The 26,938-nt window shown below is 39.5% G+C and overlaps 1 protein-coding gene across 1 annotated transcript; it reads right to left on the bottom strand.

Moving 5' to 3' along the window:
* Nucleotides 1-21,564: 21,564 nt before the first annotated feature.
* Nucleotides 21,565-26,703, bottom strand: chst3a (carbohydrate (chondroitin 6) sulfotransferase 3a). Its single transcript, XM_059359723.1, has 4 exons — nucleotides 26,357-26,703; nucleotides 23,771-23,936; nucleotides 22,821-23,372; nucleotides 21,565-22,334 (listed from the first exon to the last, which is right to left on the bottom strand). The coding sequence occupies exons 2-4, from the start codon at nucleotides 23,914-23,916 to the stop codon at nucleotides 21,638-21,640; spliced, it is 1,395 nt and encodes a 464-aa protein (XP_059215706.1). The 5' UTR covers nucleotides 23,917-23,936; nucleotides 26,357-26,703; the 3' UTR covers nucleotides 21,565-21,637.
* Between the last annotated feature and the right edge of the window lie 235 nt (nucleotides 26,704-26,938).

Genomic DNA, 26,938 nt, shown 5'->3' with positions numbered 1-26,938 from the left:
TTAATTGAGACAATAATTTGCAAGATTAATGGGTAATGAAAATAATCCTTAGCTAAAGCCCTAATATTTTTTTAATCTAGAATATATATTTCACTACAAGAAAAGTGTGATTCTTCTGAAAATACTGCAGATTATGCATTAGTCCAAATTGTGTACTGGCCTTTTTTAGTCCAAAAATAAAACATTGAATAAAGGTCATATCTGTATCAATTTTATGATAATCTGCAAAATAAATAACTAGATATTCAGAACAAATGTCTGAGTAGTGATAATATGTCAGTATAGTGCTGATGAGGGGATTTTAAATGAACAGAAGAGATTTAAGAACAAGAGAATCTGTTGGTGTTGTACGCTCGCACTCAGCCTGCTGGGATTAATGGATAACTCCAGTGAGAGACGCCTCTGTTCTTAGGCAAGACAAAATGACCAAAGGCAGCCAAAGAATTTGGCGGTCAGTAACTGTGGCTGTTTCCCATACATATATTATTATAGCAATAGCAGCGGTGGTGATTGAATTTCTGACCTTTTGTTGAAATGGGAAAGGGGAGGGGTGCATTTCAATTTTTGTTGTGTCATTCATGTCTTAAAATAACTACAGGGATGAAAGATCATGGTTTGATTCAATTACAGTGCTGTGTAAAGGCTAAAGATTACTGTATTCAACATGGACCCTCACTTGTACATATCTGGGCTGCTGATTTACACACTTTAAATGGATTGAAATAGGTTAAGCAAACTCAGGCTTGCTCTTTAGAGTCGTGGAAAGCTTATATTACAGTAAAGTCCTATTTCATGGCTACAAAAATGAAACAATTGAAACACTTTAGTGAGAAAATTAAATCATGATGATACAACAGATCTGGTTAGAGGAGCTAAACTCCCGTTTCAGTTACATTCTCAAGATGACAAACCTGATACTGGACTCTTCATGGCACACAATCCATCCAGCACTCGAGAAACCAGAAAAGTTTGGTGGTAGAACCTGGCCGGCTCTGCCAATCAATAGCAAAGTTTGCATTAAAAACTGCTGACAGCTGTGGGAGAGAGTTCCCACTTTCATCTAGCGCTGTCTGGCCCTCCAGCTAACCTCACCGTCACCCTCTCCCTTCTAAGACCTGCTCTCTTTATTAATCTTTGTCGCATCCCACAGCTCGACCCGGAGAACTGCCCCGGCCACGTTTTTCACTTATCACTAAAAAATTTTAGCTCATTTCTTTCTTTCTTTTTTTCTTTATCAAAGAACACTTTCACTCGATAGCCTTGAACCGAGGGCCACCCAGCAACTCTGTCTCACCGTATCAACCTGTTTGCTGAAAGAAGGAAAACGAGCTCACCGAATGAAGTGTGTGTGGGTTTGTGTGCAAGTGTGTGTGTGTCAGAGAGAAAGAGGATTTATTCCTCCCTTAAAACTTACCGTTTTTTTGTTCCTTCTGTAAAACTCAATTTGCTGTAGTGAAAACTAAATCAGCTAACAAAGAAAAAAAGGACAAAATATATTAAATATAAATAATGACAAAAAAAGCCTGTCTCTACTATAACAGTAGTAGCAGGCATACTTTGATTTTTAGTTTGTTGAACTTTGGTGCATTGTTCCTTACTGCTGTTTTCTTGGTCGTGGAAACATAGTCCCACTTGACAGTCATTGCTCAAAGATGACCTGCGTGTGGTAAATGCAGGCCTCTGCTGCCCCTTAGGGGTGGAAGTAAAAAGTAGAATTTGAAAAATTCCTTTCAGCAATGAAGGGAAGACTTTATATTATGACTAACATCTATTTTTATTACCATTTCTGATTAAAATGGAACTATTCATTCATTTTCATCTTCTCACAATAAAAGATTATTCTGACTTTAAGTGAAAGTGCAGGTCCTGAGCGTGTGTGTCAGCTCCCAGCCTGGTGTTTGGTGTGTGTGCGTGGCAGATCTAATCCCATTAGTGCTGCTGATCCTGGGCCTCAGGATCTGTCGTGTCTCTATCAAACCTGCTTTATGCTTTGTCTGGTGAACTCCAATCTGTTTGCTTAGCAGCAGAAGTAAACAATCTTGTTTACAGGTTGTAGACCAAAGCAAAAATCTCCTCAGGCTTGTTACATGCCTCTTTTCTCAGTTCAATTTGTAGTTTAGTCAACACCAAGCTGAACAACTGTTTTTATGACTCTCGAGGAATTATTTAAGCATTACATCCGCACAACTACAAAGGTTAATATGGATATTACAGTTTTAGCTGGATTATGTACAGCCAATACTGCCCCCTGGGCATCAGACAGAGATTTTATATTTCCCCCCCTTTGTCACTTTTTAAAAACTGCATCACTTAAACTGTGTTCATACTTACCTGAAGATAATGTCAATAGCATTACAATTGTAAAACATTTTATTTTAAACTTGTCATTGATAAAATAAATCAGGAAGGTAATGAATAATGTAATACAATTTCAGCTAATTGCGAAATAATATCCATTCAGTATAATGAAATTATAATTAACATGAAATGTATTGGAAATCTAACATCTTTCCTGCTAATGTCATTTTTGCATTTATGAGTTTCATTAGAGATTGAAAATTAGTTTTCAAAACTTAAACTACCTGAGAATTCCTGAGCAGAAAATCTCAGTATGGTGCCACATTTAAAATGAAATGAAGATTAATATTTATAAAAGGGGAATTATGACGGATCTTTTGACAGCAGAACAGGAAATGTTGCCGTGGTCGACGAGGTGTTTAGAAGCTGCACAGCAGAAAGTCAGAGTGCAAAGGTCAGCTGGAGCAGACAGACTATCCTAGCATGAGGAACATCATTCTTCTGGGCGTTTAGGAGGCTGAAGTGGTTTTATTTTTAATACATTTGGTCAAGAAATGTGAAAACTCTTTCATAAAGGTGGCCAATGTGCAGATATTCATCATATCAGTTAATGACTGGTTGCGTTTCTGTTTGTCTCAGTGGATAAGTCTCCCCAAGATAACTTTAAAAAAACATGTGCAAACGCAACAATGTATTTTAGAGATGAGAATGTACATTATGTTGAGAGTTAATTGACCAGATCGTCTTACATGTCAAATTCACTTCTTGTTTTGGTAACAACTAACCTAAAGGACAACACATTTGCCTTCCAGATATGAACTTAAGCTGTGCACTGCAACTTCATTTTTGCACCATAACTGACCATATTACAAAAATAATCTAGAATATTTTCACTTAAATAAAAGTCTGCTAAGGCAGCAAATCAAGTAGTTTATTCCAGTCTCAGCGATTAGTGTAAATGGTATGGTCAAATAAACAAGGAAAAGAGTGATGACTACAGACCAAGAAACTTCAAAAACAAGGGAAACTGAGATCCAAAAACATACAAGTGCCGCCAAAGAAAACCAAACAGAGATCTTTGAGATTGTAACTTTAAAACAGAAAGCATTAAAACAGGGAAACTGATGTTCTGGTCTGGACTGATTTAAAAGTTAGCCCAGAATGAGCATGTGAAAATATTATAAATGACAAAAATAAAACTACTGCCGAACACAACATGGTCTCACAGGAATCCGTGAAATAGCCACGGATTCGCTTAACTCAAAATCCGTGGAATAGCCACGGAATCACTCAAATTTCCGTGAAACGGATTTAGCTACAATGCAAGTTAATGACAGTCATATCCCGTGGCTATTCCATGGATATTTGTTCCTATTGGTTTGTGTCCAAGTCACGTGACTTTCAAGGTTCCGGCGGTCAGAACAAAAAACATGGCGGACAGTTCTCTCATTTTTAGTGAAAAAAAAAATCAATATTTTGACTTAGTTTCTGCATAAAAATGGATTTTGATCAGATTTCTAGCGAGAAATATATGTTTAAGTTTCTAAATATTCAGTCAGTGAATGTACATAATCACTTTGTCGCGAAGATCTCGCCACGGGATATGACTGTCATTAACTTGCATTGTAGCCAAATCCGTGTCAGTTTCACGGAAATTTGAGTGAATCCGTGGCTATTTCACATATTCCTGTGAGACAGGCCAAGAGGCCTTAAAGGGAAACGGACAGTTTTAATTTGAGGAAAACTTTGCAAATTATTGTAGATGATGATAGAAGAGATTGTTTCCATCCTTCTTACCATCCCTGAGATGGAAGTTTTGTGAATCAGTAAAAGGCATATTGATAAGATACACAGGTATCTTTTAGGGCTTGCTTTGGGTAACAATGTGCTGCACACACATTAAAGCCTTTATTTTTTATTCTTGACATTCATTTAAGCATGTTTAAAGTGGACATAAGGTTTAAACTAGGATGCAGCCTGCTGGCAATGGATGACATCATACGGTTTTACCTGATCTGGGATGATCTCTGACATCTACTGATACAAAACGCAGCCAAGACAATGAGACTCTGTCCCAAAGAGAAAACAAAGAAAAAAGGATTGCATCTGAACGTTTGAAGCCATGGTACAATTACCTCCTGGGAAAAAAGCTGCACTGTCCAATTAAGATGAGGGGTGGGCCAGTGGAGGAGTGGGAGTTCAGGTGTCTGAGGGAATAATTTATGAGAGGTTAAAATACATTAACCTCCAATTAGGTGCTGCGGCCACAGCAATGTGAGTGACATCATGGATACAAATGAAGCCCAAAATAAGTGAGTGGCTCGCCAAGATATTTGTTTTTAATTTGACTGTTTTTATTACATTAACAAAGTGACAGAAATGACAGATGATCGCCAAATTTTCCAGTCAAGCAGCTTATTTATATTTTCTTATCTTCCCATATTGTATAACAGGATAACGTTGCAATTTTTCTCTCTTAAGGAAGCAATGGTATCCAAATGGAAGGCCAAGAGGAAGTGTATGCAATGTCATTATATCCTAAGGTGTTAAGTTCCTTTTGTGAGTATTAGTAGATGCACTTAACCTTCAATCCCCAGTCATAGCCCCTTTGGGCTTGTTACCTAAGAAATATGTCTCCTCTTGTCTCTCCACCATGAGGTTCCCCTGAAAACTTGTCAACGAGACAATGCGGAAGGAAGTAAGAGATAAAGTTGCAGGGTTCTCTTTCTGTGCAGTGTTTATTTGCTGTGTCAAGGATTGAGAGATTACACTGTTCCTACGCAGTACGGGAGGAATCTGGTCAAGCATTCCCTCGGGCTAAAAACATCACTTGAAGAGGCAAAAGGAGGATTACTGACACCTGCATTAAGAAGGAAAATCCTGGCTTGGGCCCATTTGCTGTGAGTAAGGAGTCATAATCAATCATTTCTTTTAAGTGTGGAGAGGCTTTATTTTGGGCAGGGGATACTAGAAACTTGGCCCTTACAGTATTAAATGGCTTTTTCACGTAAACAGTGTTAGAATCCCATCTGTGATCTGAAAACTGAAGTCTTTATGTGAATATAAGCTTCAACTTTCCCTCAACTTTTGTATAAATTTAATTTATACAGTCGCCCATAAAGTTGGAATCATTCTGTTTGACACAATTCTCTGTTAATTGTGTTTCATCTTCATTGTGATATGTTTGGAAGGGATTATTTAACAAAGTTTTGAGAAGATATACACTTTATCTGTCAAGAATAAATCACATTGTCACAATCGTTTCATGGAAAGAATAATTTATTCCAACTTTATGAGCCACTGTGTATTAAGCATTAAAGTTATTATTCCTTTATAGGGGTGTCAATTTCCATTCTATATGAAAATTAATCAAAAAATATTTAACCAAACTCAAAGTCAGGCTCAGCAATAGTATGGTCTTAGTGCGGTACAACCCCAATTCCAAAAAAGTTTGGACTCTGGAAACTGGAAAAATGGAATGAAAACAAAATGCAATGATTTGCAAATCATATGTGACCTACATTTAATCAGATATAGTACAAACAGGATATGTTGTGCTCAAACTGGGAAACCTTTGTTTTGTAAATATACACGCTTCTTGAGTTAGCTTGAAGCTAATTTACACCTGCATGATACAATGTTGCTTGCATCTTTTTTTAAAAAATATGAAAATGTGATTGACAGTTGTCAGGGCATTAAACCAACCATCTGTTGATCTTTATGAATCAAGTCTCCATAGTCATAAATGAAAATTTTATCAAACTTGACTGACCTTAAAATCTAGTAATCGAGTCTAATTGAATCATGGATTTAAATAATTGTGACACCCCTATCTATAAAGCAAAGGGCTCAATAACTATAGTAAGTTATCCACAGTAGATCCATTCATAAAGGCAAACTAATAAACTAAAAAAATAATTCTCACATATTCCAACAGCTGCAATAAAGCAGATTTTTGTTTGAAAATATAAGATGATCTCAAGTGTATCTACACATATTTGCCACATTCATGCAGATACAGTGCAATATTTCAAACCTGCTGTTCGACATGTTGGCATATATTTAATTAATATATGCATCCTTATTAGTTATCACTTGTCCTTTGTATTCAGCCGACAGACACCCACTCAGAGGCAGTGGGGATGGTAACACTAACCCTCAGGCTGTCAACGGTGTGATTGATCACCAACAGATAAACATCAGATTGGCGAGAGAACAGGACAGACATTGATCCCCAGAGGAAGAGAGGACTTGTCACACACCAGCATACACAAACCTCAGTGAAACATCTGTCAAAATACCACAACGACAGAGAACTGTACCTCTGTGACTAACATGGGAACCCGCAGACAGCTGTCAGCTGTTTTGGATGCTGGTTGATGACCAGAGAGAACAAATCTTTCCCATTACTTAACTGTACTGTCCAAAGAGTGAAAACTTTACTCACAGACTGACCCTGGAACTCTAACAGATGTCACACAACTATGAAATTCTCTTTAAAAAGTTAAGAATTAGATACATGAACAATTGGTTTATGTCCTATATGGGGATGGTGATCGATAAATGGTCCTTAAGAATTTGGTCGATCACGTGATAATTTTATCTATGACTGCGTATCAGTACTCACTGAACTTAAACACGGCCAAGTGTTTAGTTTTGCGGCCATATGTGAATAAGCCAATGAGCAGAGAATTTAGTTGGATAAAGCTACAGTTTGCAAACTGAAAGTTGCAATAACAATTATAAAACACACAGAAATACCAGAGTATTAATTTGAGCAAAACTAGCTTAGTGTATCAAACCTTGCTAGCATAAATCACTGAGTTTAATTTTATCCAAAACGTATTTAATAACAAAACACACTTTAATATGCAGATTACTGTGAAAACTAACCTCATGCCTCTTTGGGGGCTAAAACATAAAACATTGAACTCCTTGATGTTATCTTTACAGTATTACCTCACTTGATTTAGTTTTAAGATCCACAGGATCAAGTCCTTTTTCATCCTTTCAAAATAAAAGCGTTATCAAAACAGGCTTTTGCAGTACTGTGCAAAAGTATTGTTAGTACTGTGAATATATATATATATATTATTATTATTATTATTAACCCATGTATGCATGTTTTTATACATTCTGGAGTATGTATGAAAACATAACGATTAATCGAATATTTGATCTTTAACGTTGTAGATAATCGAGTTGGCAGGTTACTTCCGAACGCCCATCCCTAGTCCTATAGGATAGTTGAGATGAACCCCTCTTGCCCTGAGGCACACCAAACAGCAGAAGAGGCTGAAGTATTATCTTTTGTCCGTTTTGGCCGCCATAAAAAAGTCCCCTGTGGCAGTACTGTCACAAACAGCCCAGAAAACAAAGTAAGAAATGTGTGTGTTTTTACAAAATGTCAATCCCAACCAGTCACATGAAGCTCTCTCACCTGGCTAGGCCCTGAATATGTTTTTCCTGTCATTAGCTACAGACCTCATGCGATGCCGTACTTAAGAACAGAAGAAAGAGAGGGAAGGAAAATGAATGAGAAGTGAATGGTCAGTCTGACAAAAGGAGGCCAGCCTTGCGTCGACAGGAAGAAAAGCATTAGCGCCCTTTATGTGCATGGCGGCGGATTTCCGTGTGCTACACTGTCAGTGTATTTTCCCCTTAATTAAAACAGTCACAAGTTTCATTGAGCGGTGAATCAAAGGGTGGCTACACCATAAAGCAGACTCAACTCTGTAACCCTGAGTGTGTGTGTGTGTGTGTGTGTGTGTGTGTGTGTGTGTGTGTGTGTGTGTCGAGTTTTTGGAATCAGACTCAAGCACACACAGGGACGGGGATGGAGGGGATTTAAGCTGTGCTCATTCCCATGGTCAGTCACTCAGAATTGGTCATTACTGTCCCTCCAGGAGATGAAAACAGCGATTAAGAATTACTTGGAGGAAAACATGACCATTTCTAAACCGCCTCCTTATAACCCTGCGGCCTCACAGACAGCAAGTATTTTAGATTCCTTTGTCAGCTTTTATATGCGGTTGTGTCACTCAAATATCAACAATTTAAGTTGCCTGTAAATACTTCCAAGGAATGTGATGTTTCACAAACAATATAATCATCCAAAGACAGTAGCTCCTCCAGACAGGGCATTTCCCCACTATATTCGACACTATATGTCTTTCAAAGTTGTCAAATTAAAGTTGTGTTCACATTACACTACTGTCTTATAACGGGATATCTCAAAGTGGTTGTAATTTACACATTTAAGTATAGAGTATAGAATTTGGGAGGAGGGGTCACAAAGTGATATGGGAAAAGATGCAGGAATGCAGCAAGGAAGAAGCAAGAAAAACAACAATGGAGGACAGAATGGTTGGGGAGAAGCGGTCAGTGAAGATTGTCCGTTCTTCAGAAAGAGCTGGTCGTGAATTCATAATTGTGCAATGATTTTGCAAAATGTTACGACTCCTCCCGCTGATTTTTCCCTTGGCCCATGTCTTGTGCTCTCAAGGTCATCGGTATTGTCCTGATCGGTCAAAAGAATTTTCCCACTACAAATTTTGGTCCAGTTAGTCAACTGACTAGGTGAGATGATTCTCTTAAATTGTATTCATAGCGATCATCAACTTTTTATGGTGCTTTCCAAAAAGTCAGTGAGTGGAGAATCAGGGCTAACAGCATGTGGTGTAAACTCACCATTATTATTTTATTTTAACCCATGCCACAGCGAACCAGAGCAGGCTTCTCCAATAACAAAACCCCGCCGTCTCTCAGCAGACTAACACAGCCGGACAATAGCAGACTCGACTGAAGGGAAGGGAAATGTTGCTCCACTTCGGTCAGTGTATGGGATCCCCTCTCGGCTGCTTTGTCATACTTGGTCTCTGGATCAGGAGAGCACCCGATCCCTGAAGGCCTAATGACCCAACACTTTCCACACCATTTCATTTCCCTGACGGTGGAGGGGGCAAACCTGCACCAACGATCATCCCCTCATCAATAATAAATCATTCAATGTTTGGGCGATTAAAAATGCAACATTATTTTTTCACTCCCACCACAAGACAAGCCCTGTGGGTTTTGTTGGAGCAGGGTGGGATTCCCCTCTCGTGTTCTCTCCGGGGGACATTCATAAAAAACGAAGGGCATGTATTATGCAGGGGGGGTACATAATGGTAGAAATTGCTAATCATAGCTCATGCAACTGGAGAAGGTTGGACCAGCAGACTGATTGACAGCGGGGTGCAGAGTAGACGACATCGTATAAGGTAACGCTGATGTCTATAGAGGCTTCTGTGGGGGCTCACTGTGGGCTGACCCTGATGGGGTACACCCTTCACTCAGGACAGAGGTGCACTGAAAGGCACTGGCATTATGAGAGGAAAAAGTGACGTCATGCTATTGCTACTTCCTCGTATTTGACCATGGTGCAGGGTAAGGTCCCAAGATGACACTTGATTGTTAAGATTGAAACCCAATCATTTCCAAAAAATCATGTCAAGATAGGGCTGCAGTAGCTGGATAACCGCCTCAGTTTTGGAGGCAGCATGATAAAATTTTAATGAAGGTGGTGGTGGCACGGTGACGGGATTGTATTGTCTGACAAAGCTGACATTCCCAGAGTGAGTTTTAATCCCCAACTCTGGCACTTCAGATAGACCTTTCCTCTGGGGCACACTGTTACCTTTTGTTTCATGTCAGTCTAACATAACCTGGCTGCCTCTGTGAAGTTCACCGGGAGATTAAGGAGTGAATAGGGGGGCTTAGTATTACTTAGTGGATGGCACAATATCATAAGATATCTATTTCTGTTGGAGATGATGCTGCTGATATCAGTTTAGTAAGATCAGTTACATTTTTGCAGTCTTTTACATGATTCTCTTCATTCAAATACTGTTTGATGGAATATATGCAACAACTGATACTACTCTACTCTACTCTAAAATATTGATACAAATGAATCCTACATCCACACATGTATCACTATTATATCATAATTTTACATTTAATTTTAATTAAAGTCACTATACATTATTTGTATTGCTACTTTGTACATATGTGATTCTATATGAAAATTTTTATTTTGTTGTTTATTTTTAATCTACTATAGGCAATTTATTTGAACACACAATCATTTTAATATATTATAAGCACTTTATTTAATGTATTACTATAAAGATAATATACGTAAAACATTTTTCTTGCGCCCATACAGTTTAAAACAAACCAATAAAATCATCTAGACAAAAACATAAAACATCTCATAATTTGTTGTCTTAAATGAGCCTGACCAAATTATGGATATCGGCCTAAAACAAATGTATAAACCTTAAAATATTGGTGTATATGTTGTCTGATATGCTCCGATATTGAAACTTTTTACAAACATGTAATGCAGTAAACAATGTTTGGGATGATTTAGAAATTGTATGAGCTATTTTATTTGTATTTAATCTTTATTTTCTCAGTTCTCACTTCTATAACTGGTTGACAATCTAATACACTGTATGCATAATGTATATACAATGTTAGGTATTGTTTAATAAATAATAATTATCTGTCAAAGAAAAAATTTAGTAGCTTCCATTACCATTATCAGTTCAAAATTGATGCACTATTCACATAGAAAAATGAATTAAATTAATTTCCGGTAAAATCAACTATATGTTGGCCACCGTACCTGCAATCAGTGATTTTTACACCTTCAAAATAGTTATTGGTGTCAAAAATCCTGTATCAGTCAGGCTCTAGTTTTAAACCCTTGTCTTGTGTAAACAATATTTACTATATTTCTCATACTTGGAATGATAAACAGTCTTAAAATGAATAGCTGCTATCAATTTTTAAAAAGTTTAACAAAATAAAACATGTCCTTATTATTTTTGTCATATTACACAAGTCCAATGATAACCAAAACAAGTTTGTTAAAGTACATATAAGAAAAAGAAAAAACTAACTCTTTACTTAAGTTTAACTAACTTAAAGGCAACAAAGTCATGCAAAACCGGTGTGTCGATGTGACACCTGATACAGATAAATAACCAAATACAACATACCCATCCCCACAGTTACTCTGCAAGTCAAGGTCCATTCACAATTTGCTGTGAAATGGTTCCGACATAAAAAGCAGTGAGTAAACACAAAAATGGGGCTTGTTGGTAGTGCGCCGCTTGTTGTCACTCCCCTCTCTGTCACAATGATGGAGTGTCTGTCTGAAAGGTGCTGTGTTTTCCATGACCCCATTGTATTCAAACAACACAGGCTCCTCACACAGGAAGAGCACAGGAAACAATGGTACAGGTGAGTCTGGAAGAATTTCCCCTCAAGGCCTGTCCACCTGACAGCTAAGAGGTGTGTGCGTGTGTATTTCTGTGAGTGTCTAGATTTTAGGGTTGTCAAAAGTATCGATACTCAAAAAAGTATCGATACTAAAATGTTGTATCCGGATACGATACTCATTTTCAAAAGTATCGACTATCTGAAGCATGTTATCATAGTTGCAGTTTCTTTTTGCACAACTGTTTTTTAATATAAATATTTAACCTGTTGTTCTGTTAATTTTTATATGTTGCATTTTTCTTGTTAATAAAAATATTTCTGTTAAATTTTGGGGTAAATCTTTGTTTTTATCCTTGTGGTATCGCAAAATGATATCGAGTATTGAATATTTTCTTGAGTATCGGTATCGAGTTGAAAATTTTAGTATTGTGACAACCCTAATAGATTTTCATATTTATGTGGAGATTTTTTTATATTGGTCTTTCCCCACTAGAGGGTGTCCACTTCTCTGGTCAGAATCAGTGTTTGGACTGAAAGAAACTCATCAAGTAATATACTTTCTCCCTACTTGTGCTCTATACACTCCAACACTATTCTTCCTTATAATAAAACATAAGACGCTAAACAGTGAGATATCTTTTGCTCGCCCTTATCTGCCGTGCAGGTGTTATGTTGTACTTGAGGGATTGCTCTATACCGTCCAAGATTAGCAAGTAAGGGGACATGTGTGTTAAGTCCAGCCCTGCCTGCCTGTCATTATTTGCGGATTAGTGCTGGCCTGCACCCTCTTTGATGTGGACATCTTTCACACTTCCGTCCCATTGAGCTCTAGGGACGCGAGAACAACAATGTGTTGAAGAAGAACAGGCATAAGCAGGAGTCATTTTCTGCTTTGTCTCGAGCTGCAGGAAAACTTCCTGTAATGAGGAAGATAAAGCGTCACAACAATTACCGCTGCACATATGAGCGATCACCTGAGAGAGGCCCCACACACATGCAAATGCACATATGCTCGCATGCATATAGAGCATACATATATGCATTTCTGCACGCCCGTGTGCACACAGACACACATACTGTACACAGTCATATGTTCTCTGCACACACACACACACACACACAAAAGCACACATACAAGAAACATGGGACTCTTGATGATTCTGTGGGTTCTACTGCTCTCTGCAGGACACACAGGGAATAAACAGCTTATCACAATATGGCACTAAACAAACCAATCCTAGCTTTTTGTTGATTAGTTTATCCTTAAAATAATGTATGTTTTACTGCACAAGAGGAAGTTTATGGTTTTAGATTTTAATCATGCCTTTTTTTGAGCTGACTCCTTGTTTTGGGTGTTTCACAGAGTAGTCTATCCTATCTGTGCATGGCCAGCTTGTGGCTGAGTGGACCCCCTTACAGAGGCGAACACAAGGCCCCTTTCAGGCAGAGCGGCTCCACAGGCATATGAGGGCACTCAGTGTTCCACCCCGACCACAGGATTTATTTACCTTCCAGCGAGGGGCAGCCAGTAAAAGGAGATGGAGTGTGCTTAGAAAAAGGTAGGGGTGCAGTGTGTGTCTGTGTGTGTTTGTGTTTGCTTGAGGGGTGGAGAGCAGCACTGGAGTGGCATAGTGATTGTGGGACACTGGATAACTTAAGATAGAAAGTGGATGTCATGATCCCAGAAAAGAAAAAGTCACAAAGCAGACACAGCAACCAGAAAGTAAAGAAAAAACATTCCTTTTCGGGTCGACGGCAATTAAGGAACTTTTCCAAAAACAATAATTACCTCTGCTAGTCACCCGCTGAGAGAAGAGGTGGGACAGGGGATGTTTAAGAGGAGGAACATGGATGAGAGCCAGAAATGCTCGATAAGGGGGAGTGGGTTTCCTGTTTCTTTAGTCCCCTCCTTTCCCTTTCCCTTACACAGCACAAGAAGAGCCATTGAATCTATGTGTGCACACAAGGACACTGTGTGCATCTGTTGGTGCAGAAGTTTAATGGCATGACAGGCTAAACCAGTGTCACCCTTGAAGCAAGCGGTGCCAAATTTTCCTTTAAACTAAAGTGAGATAGTCATCTAGCTAAAGGGGTGCAGGTAGGTTACTATTCACTATTCACAGTACGTCATACAGCACCAAGCTATTTTTTTCCTAGCTGCCAAAAGTTTGGCGTGTTTGCAAAGAAGATTTAAAAGTAAAGAAAAACTAATTGCAGGGTTAATGAGAATTAAGCGAGTCACGAGCAACAAAAGGCCCCAAAAAACATACATCCATTGTGGTGTTCAGAATGGACTAGACCAGACTTAATGAGCTGTAACTAAAATTGGTGGAAGACAAAGTATTTGGTTGCTCAGTTGAGCAAATAGGCAGCACAGCAATGTAAAAAAAAATCACTGTGATTCTTTGAAACAACATTTCAGCACTTCTGCCTCGGGGTGGAAATCTCAAGGCACCTCATGATTCAATTTAGAGGGCCTGGGATGCGATTATAAAACAATTATCAATGCATTTTGAAGCATTCACATTTTTTTGATTTCTTCTGTGACTGCTTGCTACTTTTAAAACACAGTGATTTGTAATGATCGATCATTAAAAAAACGATTTACTTCCATTATCTTTTATTAATGCAATCGTGGTAACAAATGGAAAAGATGTGTCAACTGAAAGGTTACAATTGCAATCAAAGAAGGGAAACAAAAGGCAACACTGTCTCTTGTCCAGGTCCCTTTTCCATTCAACTTCATAGAAGCCAAAATGCTTCCATACATTAGCTTTTAGGCCAGGGAGTGACGGTCAGATTGCAACCCTTTTAAAACTACAATGTATATCTAACAATCAGACCCGTACTGGCAAAAATAGTTGGGTCAGGTCTCGTGACAATACAGTGTATTCATTTCATGTTCACACTCAGACATTGACGTCAAATCTCAAGAGGTAGCCTGCCTAACAACATGAACACAAAGAACATGTTCATGTCCGTTACTCTTCACCATCCACCTGGTTCAGCTCTAAAAAAAGCATACAGCCTGAGACAAAGCATCTGGGTCACATGCATAGATTATAGGGCAGGTGAGTGAAATCAGTGAGCTCACAGAGAAATCAACATGATCAGAGTTCATGGAGACGAGGGCCTCCAATATTAATACATGCACACTCTACCAACTAGTGCACACATAGATAAGAATTATTTTATTGAGCTAAAAAATCTCCAGAAGAATACAAAATGGCAGCCAATCACACACACAATACTCAAAGTTAGATTTCTCAAGTAAATATGTAGCTTAAATATGAATAAATGTGCTTTATCCTATCATGGATAAATAACCAAATAAATACTTAAATTTGACAAACAGGAAATGATTCTACAAATAGGGATTTTCTTTCCAGATCATTACATTTATAATTGCCAATTGGAACTGGAGCAGGACAATGTTATGAAGATTCAACCTCAGGAGTCAAGTCGGAGCCGAGTTGATCTACAATCCGTAGCAACACTAACAACTCAAAATAGTCTAACTGTTCCGAGTATTTTGTCAAAAAGACGGAATAAAAGTTTTCTTTGTCCGTGAGAAAGTTAAATCTTGGTTTATTTTGTATTTCTCTGGGGGGCCAGTAATCTGGGAATCTGACTAGCCCCTTTGTCTAAACGTAGACTCTGAAAAGTTCTGTGTTTTAGCTTGACTTCAATGTATGACAGCCAGGTTCCTAACTCTCCTTCTTCTGATGTCTTCCTGTAAGCCAAGACCTTACCCTCAACCTCCTGAAATAGGATGGCGTCCTGACCCTGACCTGAATGTGGTATATTATTTTGAGAGCTCATTTTCTTTGGCCTCCCCGACATGAAATAATTAAATTACTCAAAAACTAATGCTGAGAAGCAGAGCAGCAGGAGGCTATGAAAAGCCCAGCTCCTGTGTCTACTGATTGTAATCATCCTTATTTGAATATTTTTAGTTGAAATCTATTATGTAAAGAGACATGATGGGGTAGGCCCATCTCCTGTTATCCGCTATTGGAGCAACAGTGCGAACAGAAGATTACAGAGAAAATAAGTCATCATTAGAAACATTCAAACTTCCACTTAAACTGCCATTTACAGTCAGACAGTCATGGTTCGGGGGTGTTAGCTCATTGTAAACAAACTTAGTTTGGTTTATGGTCGATATATGTATCCTCAGGGCCAAACTAACATGTTCTTGTTGAAACAACTGTATTTTTAAACATGTACTGTTTTCATAAGCTTGCTGTCTTCCTCTTTTATTTTGGTGCATCATTACTTTATGCATCATCATCATGTGACAGTATGAATGTGGCTAGTTCTTAATCCAACTATTATACTGCTTATTAGCATGACTGATTACTGAAAGGTCATGTGTCTCTCACTTTGTGAGTGTGCATCACGTCATAGGTCACAGTGTGCATGAGCTTGTAAAACACTTTAAGAGCCGTGCTTATTAAACTAACTGTTCTACAGCATCACCTGTGGTTAAAAACACGGAAACGTGAGAGCGGGCTTCTCGGTAGTTTATCACTAAGACTTTTCCTCTTTTGCAAGAAAAGAAACATCTGTTATGTTGCTGTGGGAATAATTAGCATCAGGGAAACGATTTTGGGTAGAATCAGCTTGACCAACAGCTGTGAACTCTGAAGTGTTTTCTCTGAGCCGGGGCGTGAAACAGACAGAAAGAATTCAGACTTGAATGGGCTCCCTGTTACTGCGTTTTTTCTCTCGTTATTCCCACTCAGCCTTTTGGGATCCCTGGCAACAGCATGCATTTAGATGTGAAGCTACACTGAGAGAAGGCAACTGAGTCAACAATCCGACATTAATCCTCATTTCATCCATTCTCAGCCTCTATGCATTCCGGTGCTCACCAAAATACAGTGATAAGAAAGCAAAAATATTTGTTGGGGAATTTAAGGAGGAGGAATGACTTTGTATGCTGCTTTATCTAGAGGCAGGCTTTCTACTGAACAGTATTTAAAAGGATACCTAACAATCAGGGATAGAAAGAGTACCACAACACTGTAATCAAGTAAAAGGTACTGAGAGAAAAGTGGTCAGTAAAGGTACAATTTGTAAGATATTGTCAGGATTTTAGTTTAAAATATCCTAAAAAATGAACCCACATTATCAACAGAATGTAATGTCAAAGATATCCATGCATTGTGCTGCAGAGAGATCTACTGAAATAAGGCATTGCAGGTTGTCCAAGTCAGGAATATCATTTTGTTCATGAACTTCATGGAGGTTCACACAATTTGGAGACACCTGCTACAAATGAGCACTAAAAAAGCATAAAGTTGCTGCTGAATGTAGAGGTTTTTAAACAGTCCTAAGCATCTAGGTATTTTTCCACAGAGGTTGGCTGTAAAGATGTGTGCTTAGTTTGCAACAGACATGAGCAAGTTTTCAAACACTACAATGTGAGCCATCACTTAAAGACAAAACAAGCAGAAAATACAGGAATCTATCGTAAGAGGAGGACACCAGAGGAATTGCTCGCCAAGCTACAAAAGCAAGAAGGTAAAAAACAGTTATGTACTTAGTTTACAAAAAGAAGAGCTGTTTTGAATGAGAATGAATGACAATGTCTTTTCAAAATCATTCCATCTAAAAGCTGGGTCGAGGACCTTGCCAGCATCTGGAGCTACAGCTAAAAACAAAACAGATGTTTTCAACTTCTCCTTGGAGCTGGATAAGAGCTGTGATGCACATGACAGTCGATCTACTGATCATCATGAAAGGAATAAACAAAGACTTTGAAATGACAGAGGAACTGGCTTCCATGTGTCACCACTGACGGGTGTCGTAATTTATTGGGAGGGAAAGATGTGATTGAACCCTGAACACAAACTATTATTTTGTCATGTAATTCACTCAGAATTGCTATGCAAATCAGTATTGAAAATAAACCACGTGGTTGATATTGCTGTAAAAGTCAAAAGGACTATTTGTTGCACTGATGGAGGAGTATGAGACTGAACACGCTGATCTGAGCGAGCACACAGCTGACAGCTGGTTCAGCCTGGGCAAAGGAAAACAAAGAACATCCCTGAACTAACCAGTGCAGACTGATGGATGATTTGGCATTTTGTCGTTGATGTAAGTGCTCTCATGAATGAACTAAACTCAAAACGGCAAGGAAAGAGTTTCTTTGCAAAGGCGATGCACAGCTTAGTCGAGGCCTTTCTGCAGAAGCTGCAAAAGATACTTTTCGCTGCTGTGCTTACTTCCCATAATGTAGCTCTAAGGCTCTATGAAGTATCTCGTCAGCAGTTACAGTTGGTTTACGTAACTGACTAGAGGCCATAAACTCACCGCCTGCTGCTTCTGAATGAGCTGTGAGGAGATCCGGTGCTGATGACGGTCGGATATGAGGCCATGCTACACGTGTTAGCTCCACAGATCACAGGCTACTGTAGGCCAACGCCAAGAAACAGAAACATCCAACTTTATGCTTTTCTTTCGTTCTCCCTGCGTAAGCATCCGCTTTCATACTTTCAAACTCCCGCTCATCAAACTAACATGAAAACTACACACAACTACTGAACTCTCTGAACTCTGCCAGTGACAGTAGGCCTACGGCAACTCAGGTGAGCCGGAGTGACTGACAGGTCTCACGCACCGTAAACTAAAAAAAACATGTTCAGGGACACCCTGTAAATCTCTGCATTGCAAAAACAGCATTTTCACAGATTTTGTAAGAGCTAAATGGAAATTTTCAAAATTGCTTGTTCAATCAAAAGATTCTGTGCACATCATAAAAACAATTTCTATTTTAATTGGAACAAACTGTAGTCTTTGGCACATTCATGCAAACCATCACATTTATATAGTACTGTCATCTTATCTTATGTCATGTTGACCAGAAGGTATTATAGTGTTTTCCTCATAGCAAGAGCGTTGCAGGGATGAATCTTCTGTGTGGAGTTTGCAGTTTCTCCCTGTGTCAGCGTGGGTTCTCACCAGGCTCTTCAGCTTCATCCCACAGTCCAAAGAAATTTAGGTTTAATTGGTCACTCTAAGTTGTCCATAGGAGTGAATGAGAGCGCGAATGGCTGTCTGCTTCCATGTGTCGACCCTGCGATAGTCTGGCGACCTGTCCATGGTGTACCCCGCCTCTTGCCCAATGTCAGCTGGGATCAGCTCGAGCCCCCTGCGACCCTTGATTGGACTCCCATTTTTGATTCCACAGTTGATTTGGATGTTCACACCTCTGGAAAAACTGTGGGAATTAACATTTTGCCACACTGCAGAATGATCTAACTTTGAGCAACTGCTGGTTTTGTTATGGATCCTTAAACTGCTGAAAAGAATCATCTTGTGTTTTGACAGAAACAGCATTTACACACTAAAGAAAATACTGATGGGTTCAGCTTCATTTTATAAAAAATCATTTTAATTATTTTAACAGAAGAAACATATACATGTCTGTGATACATTTTTAGTTGCTTAAGCATAATCTGTGCTTTGGCCCTTGGTTTCCTCTGCAAGAATAACAAGAATGTGACAGTAACTTGATTATAATAGTAAACAATGATTGCAAGGTATTGAACAAACTCTTAAACTCTTATGGTTGGCCAGCAAAGACTTAATGTTAACCAGAGTTAAGTTTACCCAACTTTCTCGTCAGATTTAAGTCACAGAAATGAGGACATGAGCTTTGATTCCTTGAAAACCGTAAAGCAAAATTTTAACGTCTCCGGTTTGACCTGCCGATATCCAGCCTTGCATAGCCACACCATTTGAATGCTTAATTATTAGACCTATGTATTGACAGGGCTTGGTCTCAGCTATGCAGAAGTTGAGACAGAGTTATGAGAGTTGTGACTAAAATCTGATTCCTCCTCCTGAAACTGCGACTTCCATTGACAATAATGACTCAGGCTTGCCACAAAAAAAAATTTAACAGCTCTGCTATGAACTTTATGATTATTTCTGTCACCATGAAAACATCAATAGCCGTCTTTCTCTGTGAAGGTTGAACCGCAAACATTTTACAGTCAAACATATACTTTTATGAACTTTATTGCCACTCTGGGTAACTGAATTAGTTAAATGCATAAACTGACTACACCTATTTTTTCAGCTCTTCTTGGCATTTCACAATATTCCCTTTTGGCTTAAATACATCAGTAGTGAGTCTGGGCTACGCAAGGCCTGCCAGTCATAACGTATTCATATTTATATTTTAAACACTAAGTTAGCATAAGTCCCCTACTATATGTACTTCGAATGCATATCCCTTTCCGTGGGCAGCACGGCAGTTTCAGTGGTGCCTCAGCCAAGCTGAACACAATGCTACCATTGAGCTAGAGTCACAGTGGATACCTTTATATACCATCAAGAGTGACAGTTAATGCAACAGCACCTGGGTTTCACTTAAAGTGATAGGCCACATGAATACAGTTACATACGTACATCTTATATATAGTTGTCACCAATCAACACACACATATCTCACAACTAATAATTTAGATGGTGAGTTATTTCTGGTTTCTGGAGTATATTTCTTTGAGTTGGAAGTGATTAAAAGTCCTTGCACAGGAATTTTGTACGTGTGTTTATGAACACACAGGTCCATCTCATAAGAGAAGCTGCTTTGTTGCTGCCTGTTTCCTTAGAGGTGAGCAGGCAGCACTGGGACATTACTTCTATGGCTACTAGGAAAAGTAACACTTGTGTTGAAGACACATGTAGGTTTCTGAAGTAAGAAATAATTATTCTATAGCTACTCATTTTATATAACCTTGTGAGTATTATATATCCATCTTAATTGGCCTCTTTCTTGTGGTGTGTTGAGGATTGCTTTCAATGGCATTTGGTTAAATACATCAAAGGTTAGTCTGTATCTTTACACAGCATGCTTTTGTGGAGATATGAATACTCCTCATGAAGACACCACAAAATGCAATGTCACATTCACTTCACCTGAGTCGGATATGTAAAGCCCTATTACAGCACATCAGCTCTAATCTAAAATGATTCTATCAGTTGCCTAGTTGATCTATGAAAATACAGGTTGAACTAAGCAGAATGAAGCACTAGCATCATATAGACAGAAACATCTTCTCTTTCAGTCACACAGACAGACAACCAAAACACACATCACTTTCACTGTAGTTTATCCCTGAAAGTCTACACATGATCTACTATCAATAAAGTTTTACATAAGAATCTCTTATAAGTCAGCCTTGACATCTATGGTTATTCCATTTTAAATGAAATACAAATAAATACTTCTCTTTCTCAAGTGGCTCTTCATTTGTCAATATGAGGCACATCATTGGTGAGTATGAATATTATTGTATGGCCCAAATCTTACTGTCACCAGTAAAACGTGTCTTTTATGGCACTAGGCTTGGACGGTATCAACTTTTTCATTCTGTCAAACCTTCCTGACATTTTACCAGAGTATTCGCCATAAGCCAATATTTGTGTCAGTAAATAGTAAATTCATCAAAGCTCAGCACTGCATTGAGGCATGCATCGTTTTCAAGAGGGCATGGTTTCGTCTAAAATGGGTTAAAAAATGACATTTCTTCACCTCAACAAAGTATCTCACCATCACAGAGGAGCGTCTGTAAATGGAATGCACTTATATAGCGCTTTACACCACAAACTGTGCTCATTCACCCACTCACACACACATTCATACTGGTGGCCGAGGCTACCAGGGCACTCTGGTGCCACCTGCCACCAGTGGGGATTACTTCATACACTGGTGAACACAGCATCGCTGGGCCTTTTGGGGTTCAGTATCTTGCCCAAGGATACTTCGGCATGTAGGCTGCCATGGTCTGGGATCGAACCACCAACCTCCCGTTCAGTAGGCGACTGATCTACCAACAGAGCCACAGCCCCCCTTTCTGTACTTTTTAAAATATTAAAAATGATATTGTCAAGATTTTTAAATGCCCTGGTGTACCATAACACTGTGATACCGCCCAAGCCTGTATGGCACCTTTGCTTACTAGTTTTGGTCTGTGCAATAATGGCTTCTCTTGGCTCCAATCCATGGCATGCAGCGTTTTGCAGATTCACATTTATGACCTCTTAATTAAGAAAATAGTTTTTCTTCAAGCAAACTGATGGACTTATTGATCAGTGTATTTTCATTATCCACAAATCTGTATCCAAACAGCTTCATGGTAGGTCCACACACTCTCTGCACAGCCTGAGCAAGTGTGAAGGGAATGCTAAATCTCCATTTCTCTGCCTGCTCTGATGAGTTCTTCTGCGTGGAGTAAATCCCGCTAGCTCCCTGTGTGGTCTGGGTGTTCCTCAGGATCCACTCCCTAGCTTGGGAACTAAAGGGTATCCCCGTGAACCTGTACATCTCCTCGGCCTTCTGCATGGGGTAGCGGGCAATATCCTCATAACGCACCAACATGTAGCGTCTCCTCAGCCAGCGAGGCTGGCTCAGTCCCACCTCTGCAGACATCCTAATCTGGTCACAGTTTCCTTTAAGCCTCTTCACTTCCTCGTCATCTTCGGGCACCTGGCCGTCCTGCGCCCAGGTCTTCCACGTTTGGTATTTTGAAGAGAAAGCCACCATGCGGGATGCCAAAATGGCCCGTGGATCTCGAACTAGCTGGATCACTCTTATGTCCAGGCGAAGATCCTGCACCAAAGGCTGCAATGAGTCCAGCTGGCGCACTCGAACAGTCTTAATGGCGTGGTGTTGCTTGGAAAGGCAGGACTGAGATGCAAGGGTCAAGTTCAGCGGGCCACAGCGACGAGTCTTGCAGTGATACCTAAAACAAGAGTGGTGTACATTGTGTATGAGAAAATATCTGTCGCATTTGCAAAGAGTTCTTGGGAACAGCTGGAAAAAAGCTTGTATGGGCATGAAACTCTTGGCTGAATCATCAGCACAAAAGATTGATGATGATTCATTATCCTTTGGAACAAGATAGTTGAGATAAAATCTTAAATTCAAATATGACTCCCGAGAGGCATTTTAGTAAGCAACACTTAATCCCCAAGCTAATTTTGTTGCTAATAGGGCTACCACTAATCATTTTCATTATCACTTAATCTGACCGTTATTTTCTGGATATATTGACACATTTTTGGTCTATAAAATGTCACAAAATAGAAAGAAGTTAAATGTACATGAAATTACTCTATGGATGCGTTTCTTAATTCTGAGTCAATATTTAATTAATTCACTAACAATGATGCTATGTGAGGAGACAAATAGAACTTTAATTAGTTAATAACTAGAGAATTTACAATACCTTTCAAAAACATCTTTGATTACCGGACTGCAGACAGATTCTTCACAAAGCGACAAACTAGACTCTCTGCGAAAAAGAGCTGGGGTGATGTGGTCCTGAGGTGGGGGAGCGATGAACTTCTCAAGGGGAGAGAAATCACACAGGAAAAGCCCCTGCAGTACATCCCGGTAGATTCCTGCCAACACTGTCCCGTTGTTTGCCTCTGAGGCCATGGTTAGCATGCGCTCGACATGCCACAAAGGCTCGAACAGATAGAACATGTTCTCCCCATGCTGGTTGAAAAATTCCCCCACAAATGAGGAACCTGTTCGTGTGGTAGCCAAGAGTAATATGTGCTTACGCCCACCATTGTAGCTGTACATGCCTAAATCATCTAGTTCTTCCTCCTCTTGCTCCTCAGAGAGATCCGAGTAATTCCCTTTTGTACCGGAGACTTTAGAGAGCAGCATTTTGAGCATCATCAGGGAGCCATTTTTTGTTGTGTTGCTGAAATCAAGTGGAGACTGTGGGGTCTGCTGCGGAACCTGCCTCTGGATCAGCTTATCAGAGACCCTGATAAGATACAAAGGCTTGATTAGCAGTGTACACACATCACATGGAGCTACTTTTGGTTTGAGTTACAACAACAGATCCAGACCATCACAGTCTAAATTAGTACTTTTTTTAACCTTTGGACAAATCCGAACCAACTGTTTCTAGCTGCTGGCTTTTAGGGTACAAATATCAAATAAGCATATTTACCTAAATGTTATTGCTTTTAAGTTATAAGGCCTCGAGCCAGTAGGATACACTTCCATCAGATCTCTGCAGACCACAAGCTTTTTTTCACATATGCAAGTGTGATGTAGATTAAGACAGAAGCTGGACACAGTTGGTAAGATCCAGGATGTGGCAGAGATGCATTTCTAGATTCTACTTCTCTGCAAGCCAAGTGACAAATCGTTCTCTACCTTGACAAGATGTTGCTTTCTTTTTCGATGATGACCAAGGCCACGATAAAGATGAAGACAATTGCATATTTGGTCTTCATTCTTAAGTCCGGGCTTTGTAACTGGACGTCTAGAGTCAAGTCTGTGTGTTGGTCATAGCTTGTCATGCAGAGGCTAAAGCTTCATTCTGCAATGAAAAAGAAACTTTATTAAAGACAGATTTCTGGTTTATACTGATGCTAAACATATATCATAACCCTTGGCTCAAGTCTTGAGGCCAGTCATGGGTAAATATATAGACTAAAGCTGAAGAAGAAGACAACAACACTACCGTGAAACAGACATATTGGATGACGCTTAAGATATACAGCATCATTGAAAAAAATGTGAGAGAAAAACAAAATAGGTGAAACTTTCTTTAATCTAAAATTTAAACCCAAATTCAGCCAGTGTTTTTTTATAAATTGGGTGGATTGGAATAACACATTTCCACTCCCAACTTGTCACATGTGGATGCTTGGTTAACATCCCTTAGTGTCACATTGAATGCACATGGTACCCATTGAGGGACAGGGTGTGCAGGGTAGCCCGATAGACCTCAACACATGGTTAAACTTAATCCACACAAATCTTCTTGTTTATGTTTAGGAAAACATCCTGTATTGAGTTCAAATAAATACATTCCCTGATTGAAAGTCCTGTGTTTGTTTGACCACCCACCTCACTATGCAGACTTTGTCACTTTTTATACTATGTCACTCTTTATACTATGTCACCTGTCTTTCTCAGGCAGCCCTGCATATAAAAAAACATGCCAAGGGGGTACCATGTGTGTCAAAAAGTGACACCAAGGGGTCCTGACCAAGCTTCCGTCTTTTCGGAGTGAGAATGGGTTGATCTGTAACCTGAGGAATGTTCAGCAGTTTGTATCACTCACAGAAAGGCAGCGTTGTTTTTCAGTTGGGTGAGGTTGAGGTGATAAAGAAGGAGACGGGCAAGAGGGTGGGAGCTACTGTAAACAAAGCTGGTCTTCACTGTGGATTTCTTCCACATGGCAGTGAGTCAGGACACAGTAAATTTCTCAAGAAGCCATTTTCATTACTCAAAAAGTGAGTCTGTTGTTGTTCACATTACAGGTGAATTCAAAAGTATAATTTCTGGGAAACAGGTTTTCCACATTATAAAGTAACCGTTAAGACACAGGCCTTAACATGTCAAAATGCAAGTGAATATTGACATTTATGTTTGTCATTTATCTTCCCAGGGCTGCCGGGCAAGTCAGAGCTTGGTGGTATCAAAACCAAATATTGCGTCATTGGCTGTAGTATCCTACTTATCCTTTGGGAGTACTGTGTTACTCTGCCTCGTTTAAAGGCAACCTGAACTCGTAAATATCGACGCAAATCAGTTACAAAGACATCCCACATTTATGCAGCCATACCAGCTCACACTGGCGTCACATTGCTCCTCTGAAAGACTTTTAAACAAATTGAAATGATTCAGTACAACTAATTTCATAATTTTGTATAAACTGTCCATGGACCCTTTTTTTTTCATGTTACTGAAAAAGAAATTCAGACTCCACACACACACACATGCTATTTGGACCCGTCAAGACAGTGAATCATTTCTATAAAGCATATCATTACGGGAAAAAGACACAGTTTTGTGGAGTGATTGTGTGCTCTGTAAGTAAATATCACCCAATTATCTGAGCTTAATACGCCATAGCCGTCAAACTGTCAGGCTGAAGCACTTGAGCTGAGCACTTTTACATATTCAAGAGTCACTGGAGCGTTTGGCAAATCTGACTATCTGCTCAAGCAGAAACGCACATGACTCTGTTTATCATTTCACTACAAATTACATTAATGGCTGCCTTCAAAGGCTGCAAACAGCATCTCATGGAGACAGCTGAAAGCTAAATTCCCTCTGAATGCTTTGCTGTTCATCCAGGGGTGTGAGTGTAAACAATTAACTCTCATAGGCAAATACTGAAAACCGTTATAATATGTGTAGGTACCTTTTGTCATTTCAATGTGATTGATTGATATGGATGTCATTTGCAAATAAGGAAAGCTACCCCCCTATGTGCGCGTGTGTGGTGCCTATTATTACTATAGCATTCATTAGGGGGGAGGGGGCATTCAGTTTCAGGAGAATTTCCAACCCCCCTACCACTGAACCAGAATAAAAACAGACTAATGAATACTTCTGCATACTATTAATCTCTGATGCCCTGAGATGATGCTTTCAAATATCCAAACTGAAATCTGGAAGAAAAAACGCCAACACGAGGAACTCACATCTCTATTAGAAAGAATTATTGATTATAGTGGACTACATGGTAGCCTCCATATTTGCACCATCAGTGTTTACACCTGCATTACATAAGGAAACAGACACACATCACACGTTTAGTTTGGCAGCAGAGGGAATAGTAGGCTACACTTTATCGTTATTCATCTTATTGCGTTTTTCGCGCATGGCAGCAGGATGTTTACAAGCTCTACCGTGTGCTCTGTATGTTGTTTCATACTGGTCGGTGTCATTTCCAGAAAAAACACAAGATGTTGTGATGTTCGTGTGATCGCGGATGTAACAAACCTTTAGCTGGTCTCTCTCTCTGCAATCGAGCAAAACCGTCCCTGATCTTGTGAGAAACAGTGTCGTCCCTTCGTAGCATCTTGCTGCATTGTGTCGGACAAGGACACACTGCTTCATTGTATCCTCGGACGCGGGCTGCTCTCCTCTGCCGGATGAATGAGAGGCAGAGCGGAGGAACGGACGTCTTGGGGAAACATAAGGAGAGCGAAACGGACGGCAAGCGAGAATAAAGCCTGTTTAATTCAATTCTTATTCAATATTGAGTGAAAAAATAAACTCACCCACTGAGGTAATTGATTAATTCTCCCACAACTCGAGAAAAAGAACCACTATCTCGCCTGATGATAAGTTTAGTGCCTAAATATCATCTCTTTAAAACTTTTTCTCCAACTTTCACCATGAGCTGGGTGACGGTGCGCGCGAGTGAGTCGACTGTAGCCACGCTTCACGACACCGTGATGCCTGAGTGGGACGTCCTGTGTAGGCGAGGTCACGTGGTCCCCAAAACCACCCTGCAATTATGTATAAAGACCCCTCTTGTTAGAGGAAGTGCCAGTGCACGCCACTATGTACACTGTTTTA

The sequence above is a fragment of the Centropristis striata genome, chromosome 20, assembly GCF_030273125.1.
Source record: "Centropristis striata isolate RG_2023a ecotype Rhode Island chromosome 20, C.striata_1.0, whole genome shotgun sequence".
NCBI lineage: Eukaryota > Metazoa > Chordata > Actinopteri > Perciformes > Serranidae > Centropristis > Centropristis striata.
The sequence above is the reverse complement of the archived record's forward strand: the minus strand, read 5'-3'. Positions and strand labels throughout refer to the sequence as shown.